General features: G+C 39.2%; 1 protein-coding gene across 1 annotated transcript; it reads right to left on the minus strand.

Moving 5' to 3' along the window:
• Positions 1–390: 390 nt before the first annotated feature.
• On the minus strand, positions 391–4,105 carry LOC149818618 (homeobox-leucine zipper protein HAT5-like). The gene is made up of 3 exons (XM_089985345.1): positions 3,895–4,105; positions 3,086–3,456; positions 391–998 (listed from the first exon to the last, which is right to left on the minus strand). Exons 1-3 carry the CDS (start codon positions 3,971–3,973, stop codon positions 633–635), a joined length of 816 nt encoding a protein of 271 aa, XP_089841471.1. The 5' UTR covers positions 3,974–4,105; the 3' UTR covers positions 391–632.
• Between the last annotated feature and the right edge of the window lie 5,584 nt (positions 4,106–9,689).

Raw genomic sequence — 9,689 nt, forward strand, 5'->3', positions numbered from 1 at the left:
CATTCCGCTAACCTAAACATGCAGATCACATCTTTAAGGTTAGTTTCATAAAAAACAACAAAAAATTTAAAAAATGAATACATATTAGGGTAATACATCCATGCTAAATATGGCATGGTGCTAAATGAATCATTTTATTAGATTTTCGGCATTTTTTTAGAAATTCTGAGCGCACAGATGTGTTCAACATGATTGATTTACTAGAAATCAACACTTGAATCATGCGTTTTGAATGAAAAAAATAATATTTGGCATCAGAATAAGCCTAAATTTTTTGATTTTTGTGAACCCTTTATCCAGCATGTCTTTCTACAACTTCAGCAAAACAATGACATCACAAAATTTTCACAGGATATACTTTTTAGCCAGTCTGCCAACCCAAACTTCAGCAAAACAATGACATCACAAAATTTTCACAGGATATACTTTTTAGCCAGTCTGCCAACCCAACAAAGAGTGTTTCAGAACTTTATTTAGACGTACGCAACATATAGCTATATCTATATCTTACATACTTAGCATAATAGGGTCCCAAATACACTTTTTTTTTTTGAAAGGCAAACCCCACCCCTACCAAACACACTTAGTTCTTCACTTTTCATTATTAAAAGCAAGAAGCCTATGCATTCATACTAATTAGGCCACATAAACCAACGAAGCTGGTCTTCCTCTGTTTGCTCTGCAACTCCATAAACCCCTGTAAAATAGCTCAATCCATCGCCGTTGACGCTTTCGACGCAAAGCTGCTCGTCTGAAGAACACCTCCTCTCATCTTCTTCTTCTGACTGCAGTCCCTCCATGCCCATATAGCTGGGAATGTTTGAGTTCCCGCTATCAATGAGTTGGGGGCCATCATCATCCATGATCGCACTTCCACCGGAGCTCAGGCCATCTTCAACCGTACACTGCAAGTTAGCAGCACTGGTTTCAGGTGACAGGATGCCGGTTTTCTGAATTCCTATCTCCTTTGCCAGCAATTTCTCTTGCAGTGACACAACCTACACTTATATGATAAAACAAAAATGATTAATATGTGTGTATATTTGTCATGATTCTAAACTATGCAGGAGCATATATGAATTATGATATAATATACGTGCTTATATGGTGGTCTGACTCTTAACTTTACTAACAAAACAAATAAAATGGCAATTAAATAGCCATTAATTCCTCAGAGAAATTGAAAATTTTCATATTTCTTGCATTTTATTGGCATGACAAACATACTAAAAATTTAAAATATTCTGATATTCTAAAAGATTGAAAATAAGTCTACGGTAAACAAATTGAGCTCCAGCTTACTAATTTATGGAAAGAATACATTGTTTTGGAGCTAGAAGTGATAAGATTAAAAAATAAATTGTTTAAGAGCTGAAAGCAATAAAATTTTATTTACAAATCTATCCCTTGCAAAGTGCAAACTAAAAACTTCACTCATTTGTTCGATACCATATTACATGATGTAAAATATATCTAAAATATATTTATTAGTATTTAACAAGTTTATATAGAATGAGCCGAGCCCAATACTTATTTTTTCATGTCAGTCCAACTTGCCAATCATATTTTAAGAGTTTGAACGAGCTCTTTATAATGTGTATTGCTGTACGGGATCCAGCATGTTGTTGTCATGCCCAATGTTGTCCGTATCGTTGTGTATCGGCCAATACGTATCTTATCCGTAGAAAATTGATAGGCTTCACTTACGAATAGGCTATTTTTTAATAAATAAAAATGCATAAAATTTGTTTTTTTAATATATTTTAATATTATTTTAATAACTTTAACACGTCTCACGTTGTGATTATCACATAATATTTTTTAATTATTTTTTGGGCGATTCATAACGATTCACTTGAGTATCGGTATGGCAGATTCACCTGAATCCTTGGCCAAACGATACAAGGCCGATACCGATATTGACAACATTGGTCATGCCTGATCTCATTAGTGCTGTCCGTCCGGTATGACGGGCTCGATAAAAGAGGCCAGTAAGCGACCATTTTGCACGCCGTCCATCTCTAAGATGAACGGCTCCACTGGCCTCAGATTCAAGGTTCAACCATATTTGTAATCTCTAAGATGAACGGCTCCACGGTGTCAAAATATCATGATTTTGTGGGGATTTTATTGTTTTATGAAAATACAGTAAGAACATTGTGATGTTTTTTAGAACATTTCTTATTATAAGATATCATGATTTTGTCACAATATTAAAACATCCACTTTATTATTATATTTTAAAAAACTTTGTCTTTATGCATTTGTAAAAATTGAAATCTCATATATATGATTATTTCCTTGAGATTTTCTAAAAAGTTTTTTAGTTTTATTGCCATTTTTCCAATATTGGGAAAATTCTCATTATTGAGACTTGTTATATGGTTCATCAAGGTGCGCCGATGCACGTCACAGAGATACGGGTACGACCTGACACACAACCTGAGTTCAACTTCCAAGTTCAATAATTTTTTTAAAAAAAATAGGACGAGGGCATGAAAATTTTAATTTATTAATCAATATAAACTATTTTTGATATTTTGATATACACAGTTTTTTATTGAAAATTTATTATAAAATATAAAAAAGTATTAAAATTTTGAAAAAACATGTGTCAAAGTTGTGTTAGTGTATCCGACTCGGTCGAGCACTCTATATGACGTGTCACTGTGACAGGCACCACTCTATTCATTCTAACTTGAGTACGGTGCTGGATTTACCAAGTAAAGGTGCTGGATGTAGGGGTGTCAACGGGTCAGGTTTACCCTGACCAAACCCTATAGGGTCCGGGCATGACGTACAAAGCATGCATGTCTAAGACCTGTGTCCCAACCAAACCCAGCCCAACCCGTTGACACCGGCTGGATGTCTAAGGTGTACCACCTTGGATCAGATTGATGGTGGATGAGATCCAACCTATCCAGCACCATGCTGGATCAAGCACTGTACATTTGACTTAGAAAGCCAAGAGGACAATTTTGCCGTGCATGACGTACAAAGCATGCATGCGTCCATATTTTAAAATTCTTCTTAAAATGAATCAGCAGGAAGAATGAATCGGTTTGTAATCCGATACGATACGAACCTCCGATTTGAGCTTCTCGGTCTCTTTGACCAGGCCCTCGTAGTCAGTGGACAGCGAGTCATAAGCTGTCTTGAGGAGCTCAAAGTCCCGCTCGAGCTGCTTTGTCTTCCACCGGGCCCGCCGGTTCTGGAACCATACGGAGACCTGTCTCGGCTGGAGCCCGAGTTTCTTGGCCAGCTGCAACTTCCGTTCCGGTTCGAGCTTGTTCTCCTCCTCAAAACTCCTCTCCAGCTGGTGGACCTGCTCAGGGGTGAGCCGCCGCTTCTTCTCAGGCGTGTGTTCGTCCAGGAACTCGTCGTCCATAATGTCCTCCGGCATGTAGTAGAATGGCCGGTGCAAGGCCCCGTCCATCGCAATCATCGAGCGAGACGCTGCCAGACCAGTGGCATATTACAGTTTGTCAGGGTTATTTTTGAAAATTCACAATTTACTTAATGTTTTTTGATATTTATACGAAGAAACCACCCGCAAAATCAGAGACCTAGACTTGCTGTTTTACTTGACCATAAAATCAGAAAACAACAAGAATACCTTTCTAATTTTATTGACCATAAAATCAAGGACTATATACAATTGAAACATGAAATATGGTTTAAAGAATTTGTGCTAAAGGATTAAAACAAAGAGGAAAATTGAAAGGTTGTGGCCTAAAACCTGACATCCCTTGAACAAGTTTCTGCTATCCAATCAAAGAAAAAAAACTAAACTGGATAGCAGAATTATCATGAAAAAAGAAAAAGAAAAACCCAAAAGACTGTAACAGTTATTCTAAGCTGCAAACAGAAGATCCAATTAATAGGAGACATTACCTTGAAAAACAGGATCAGCGTTCCCGATAAATAGCGTATTATTTGAGTAGCCATTGAAGATAAAATGACCAGAATCCATGTGTCAGGCCTGCCGGAAGAAAAAATTTCTTTCCGGCAAGATAATTGAAAATACAGCCTTTCAATAAATCTGTTGGCGAAAAAAGTAGGCTTTTCTCCCTGCCCCTCACAGTCACTTCCCCCGCTCCCCCCCCCCCCCTCCAAAGTATGTACTAGAAATCAACAAGCTTGTGGCGAAAAAAGCTGGTACTCCACAGCAATCTGATCCAAGTCTGCAACGGAGAAAGAGCAAATCCCATCACGAGAGACAGGAAACGGTCGAAATTCTCCGGAAAAGTTGACTCCGGAGAGAGGAAACCGTGCAGGAATGGAGGTTGGGGTTGGAGGGGGAGTGGAGGATAACTTTGTGATAGTGGTGGTGGTGGTGGAAAATAAGGCAACTAAGAGATTGATCTTCGGCGTTATGGTATAAAAAGTGGAGGAAAAACGAATCCACCAGCTTTATTTTATTTAGCATGATGGTTTGCTTTTATTTTTTATTTTTTTGAGGTAAAATATCTCAGGTGATCGGAATCTGACCCACATTGCCGGAAGCGTCAAACCCTAACCGATATTACTTGATTTGGCTTTGTTTAGCATTTTTTGGGTGAAATGACCAAGATGCCACTGATGCAGAAAACACAACTCCTTTACGTGTTATTTGTAAAATGACTAGTCTGGCCTTTGTTGTTTGCCTACGTGTGTGTGCATTCATTTAGTTTTTTTTTATATTAAAAAAAGGTTACAAAAGGTGGGAATTACAAAACGAGAGAGAGAGAGAGCCGAACTATAACCATCAACATTACGATTCAGGTTCAACCAACATTGAAAAAGACAAAAAAGCCCAAGACATGCCAAGAAGCTCAGAAAAGAAAAACAAGATACAAGATACAATATACAGGTAATCGACGAGCATCACCCTGGATCCGGAGGGGGCCATGGTGGAAGATTGTGTTGAAGATCATAAAGGCTGATGCGCAGAATGACGTACACGTCTGCCAAAATAAGATTTACTAGTTTATTTAAAACAATCGAAATATGCCAAAAAATGGCGTTGTTGCGGGTCATCCAAACGGCCCACCAGGACGAGAGAAGTCAAGTTTGCCAAATAATCCGCCATTTGTTACAATGACGAACTGGCTGAGGAATCCACAACAAGTCAATGGCGAACGATTACTGGTACACGCTGACCACCGGCTTATTCCAGGTGACCTTGAAGATGTTTTGAAAAAAAGGGCACTCCCCAAAAAGGTGAAACACAAATTCTTCGGCCGCCTCACACAACACACATTTACTCGAAAGATGGAATCTGATGGATTTGAGGAAGTTGTCAGTCTGCACCCGATCATGTAAGATGAGTCATGCCAGGAAGCGTAATTGAGGAGTCGGTCCCTTGCCCCAAATAATGCTCGCCGAGAACCGGTCCACCCCCGAAGGAAGGAGAGCGAGGTAGCATTTTTTTGAGCGAAAAGATTCGTTCAGAGCAAAGGTACGTTAGAAGAATTGGGATTACGAGTCAGCATTGCCATTATTTAAAAGAACCGCAGACCAAGCTTGGATTCATGATCGTCGAAGCTTTGACATTGTTTGTTGTCTCACGCGCATGACCCCAACCAACGATTCTACCCCCCCCCCCCCCCCCCCCCCCGTATTTAGCTAAAAGAACACTTGCACACGGGGACCCAGGTTGGTGCGCAAGCTAACTTTGCTTCACGACGAGCATCATACTCCTCAATCTGGGATCCTTGATTCCCAACCCCCCCTATATAGGGGAAGCCTAAGGGTGTCCCACCCAATCAGGTGGTATTTGTTGTTGGAACCTCGCCCAGACCACATGAAGTTTGCCATTATCCATGCATTATGTCAGCCTTAAATTTGGAGAGAGAGCGAGAGAGAGCTTTAAATTTTGAGCCTTCCCATTCGCATGCATTATGTCATGTCTTACAACTACTGCCGATGTTACTATTTTTAGCAAAGATGATGGTTGGGGATGACGATGACATGATACAATTGATAGATGATCTTGAGGTAAAAATATTGTCTACTACGTTTTCTAAGGGCATGTTTGGAATCTTGGCGTTGGGATGGGCGTTTATGCATTTGGTTGTCCTGAGGTAAATTCTTGGTAAAACTATTTTGGTGGTCCTGTTTGGAATCTTGGCGCTGAGATGGGTGTTTATGCATTTGGGATTGAAAGTGAGGCCCTTTCTACTTTGTATTTTTACTAATTCAGGATTTGACAACTGACACTTCTTCAAATACATAAACTCCATACTCGCCCATCCTAGCTACATATTCCAAACAGACCCTAAAAGAAACCACCAATTTCTTTGTATTTTCTTTAATTTTTAGCCAATCAAGGTTTATGGGTATTATCTATGAGTAATGCTACAGTTCTCTTAGGTACCTACTCTCACATACTAGATATCATGGTTGTAGGTTGTATCTTCTCAATTAAACTTTATGGATGTACTCAACATAGTTTATTTGATAGGAATCATGATTTAAATAATATTTTTTTGAACATAAAATTAAGATTTTTTAAGTCATAAAATTTTGATACATTGTGAACCGTTGATTTTTGAAGGTCTTAAAAAACATACATGTATGCTAAAAAACGTTTAAGAAATTTGAAAATCTAAAGCTTCTATTAGGTGGGAGTAGGTACTCAAGGAGCACCTTATCATTGTTATCTATGATGGTTTGTTTAGTCAAAAATAGGTTTTACATCGTCCAAATGAGTTATACGAATAGATTTTGTAAGAGCTATAAAATTCAACGGTCACTATAAGAAAAACGTGGATTAGCGACAAACATTTGCGACGGATTTTTTCCATCGCAAATGTGCGACGGATTAGCGAGAGAAAACTATCTGTTGCTAACATTCAAAATATTTGCAAAATTAGTGACGGAAATATCTCCCTCGTAATTTCGTCGCTAATTAGCGACAGAAAAATTCCCTCGCTAATCCCTCACTAATTTTTGATTTAAACCGTCCCATCTGAGGCACGAAATTTTTCCTCTCTCCTTGTTTAAAATTTAAACCAATGACTTCTCGAACGATGCCGACTTCTCGTTCGAAATTTTCCCTCTCTCCTTGCCAAGCTGCTCCTTGGCAGTATCCTCCGGTCGATCCAGGCCATCCAGCAGATGATCAGACCCAAGCGCGTCATCCTCGCGGAGGTATCCCACCACTCCCCCTGCGAGGTCCTCCGCTCCTTCAAGGAGCTCCGCTGGCTCTGCATCGAGCTCCCTGGCAGCAAGCTCGGCGTCGACGGCGGTGCCCTCCTCAAGTGGAAGGCAGAGTTCAGGAGCTCACTCGAGAGTTGCGCCATCCTCATCGCTCCCTCCTTCCACCGGTGGCCTGCTGCTGGCTACGATCTCCCCATCGATCCCGCCATTGAAGCCGAGAGGGACCCCAATTGCGGCCCTGAGGACCAAGGAGGCATCCCGAAGTCATTTTACATGAACGACGAACTGAATCTGCGAGTCGTCTGGACGATCACCTCGCTGATCGCCACCTCCGCTGGAGAGCGCGTCAGAGAGCGCACCGGAGAGCATGCCGGTTCTGTGCAAAAGACCCTGCAGTGGCAGGCCAGGCCGCTCGGGTGCAATGCATGTGTGGTGCGGTACAAGTCTGGCCTATTGCTGCCGGAATACCCTCCGACAAGGAGCATTTTTTTTTAATTTTTTTTTCAAATTTAGCGATGGATTAAAGATGGATATTATCCGTCGCCAATTTAAAATAGCGACAGACTCACGATAGATAATATTCATCGCTAATTTAAAATAATGACGTACTCGTGACATATCATGTCCATCGCTAATCTATTGCAAATTAGCGACAAATAAGTTCTATCGCTAATTAGCGACTAGGATTATGCGATAGATGCTATCCATCGTTAATCCGTTGCCAATCCATCGCTAAACTGTTTAGCGAAGAATTAGCGACAGATAGTGTCTGTCGCTAATCCACATTTTCCTTGTAGTGGGTCTACAATGCCTTAAAATCTCAATCATAATTACCGAAAGCTTCTTGTGGCATGGGAAAGCTTGCTTTAAAAGTAAGAAATTCATCGCTTCCTCAAAAAAGATGAGAAACTTTGGGAAATTCGCTTTCTAAATATGAGAAACTCGATCTTCCTTAATGATGAGCTTGCTTCCGTCTCGTTTCTAAAATTGATTATCTTTCACTTCCTTGACATTTCTCTATAGCTTTATGTCACTTTTCATTCACCTCTCCCAAACTTTCTAATTTTTTCATATTAATATGTAATAATTTTTTATAACAAGCTCATATGTTGGTTTTATATTTGAATCATGTCATTTTTATTTGCTTTCACAGGCACTTTATATTGTTTTTATGTGTTTTTTTTTTATTTAAATGTATTTGCATAATTCATACTACTTTATTAACACTAGCTTCCCAGCTTTCGCTTTACACATCATTTCTTGTGTCCCTTTCACCCCTTCTTTTCAATGTGGTGGGTCATTTAATGCAGTTTTTAGAAAAGCAATGGATTTAAACATTATCAATCATATGAATATTTCAGATTTGGATGGGTGTGGTATGTTATAATATGCAGATGACAATGTTAATTGGCACAACAGTTCCCTCTTAAATAGTAAAAAATGAAACTATTTTTTTGAAAGGCAAGCTGGGGTTAGGCAGGTCCCCACCAGTTATTATTCAACGCACCACTGGAGTTTGAACCTGCAACATCCTGCCACAAGACCAACCACGCGGAGCCCCCATTGGTGCGAAAATTTGAGCTATTCTTCAAGCATTTGAAGTGGTTTCTGGACTAAAAACCAGTGAGGAAAAGTGCAAGTTGATAGTATTTAATGCAAGCTTTTGCTTAAACAACATTTGATTGTAATGCATCTGCACTTCTAATGGATCATTTGGGCCTAAAAATACTTGTGGGTCGTGTATTTCAACAAATTTGGTCTCTGCTTAAAGACAAAGTTCATTCAAAAATAAATTCTTGGATGACCCATACATATCTAAGCCAACAAGAGTCATTCTTATAAATCACGCTTCAAACAACATGCCTCTACATCAACTCACCTTATTTCATCTGGCAAAAAGTGTGAAAAATAGAATAAATAAAATATTCAGATCTTTTCTATGGAATGGATATGAATCATCAAAGTCCTTAGTCAATTGGAATCAGGTTACTAGCCCTATAGATAGGGGCAAGCTAGGTATTCGAAGGCTTCACACACTAAATAAAGCCCTGCTATATCGTTGGTGGTGGAGGCTGGTATCAGAGGAGTTGCCTTGGGCAAAGTTTTTGAGGACGAAATACAGATTAGAGGGGTCACCTACTCAATGGTCACTGAATTTGATGTAGAAGCGGAGCAGAAGACCTGGGCTCATAAGGATCCGTTTGGATTCATTTCCAAGTTTTTAAATATTCTTATCATTCGAATCATTTTTCGTATTTAGGTCATTTTGTAATAGATATTGGTTCTTTTCACCTGAACCATATCTTAATTAAGGCAAGGAGAGTATTGAACCTCACTTGCATATAGTGTATATTTGATTCTGTTTTGACAAGCTACTGTAATTGTTTGGTTTTTATTTCTTCATATATATGTTGTGCTAGATAACGCCTCATCATCTGGCGTATTCTATGTACTTTATTTATATCTTAATATGAATTTTCTTCTTCTCTGAAAAAATTGGTCTCAATATAAAAAAAATCATTTGTTACATCAAAACTACCTTATCT

The sequence above is a fragment of the Nuphar pumila genome, chromosome 13 (assembly GCF_984573655.1).
Source record: "Nuphar pumila chromosome 13, dmNupPumi1.hap1.1, whole genome shotgun sequence".
NCBI lineage: Eukaryota > Viridiplantae > Streptophyta > Magnoliopsida > Nymphaeales > Nymphaeaceae > Nuphar > Nuphar pumila.

Bases quoted from the DNA above. Each gene is read 5' to 3' on its own strand.
- LOC149818618 (XM_089985345.1), bottom strand. From the start codon at position 3,973: ATGGATTCTGGTCATTTTATCTTCAATGGCTACTCAAATAATACGCTA. The intron at 3,457-3,894 runs GTAATGTCTCCT...CTGGTCTGGCAG, and splicing joins CGCTGATCCTGTTTTTCAAG to CGTCTCGCTCGATGATTGCG. The intron at 999-3,085 runs GTTCGTATCGTA...ATATAAGTGTAG, and splicing joins CCGAGAAGCTCAAATCGGAG to GTTGTGTCACTGCAAGAGAA.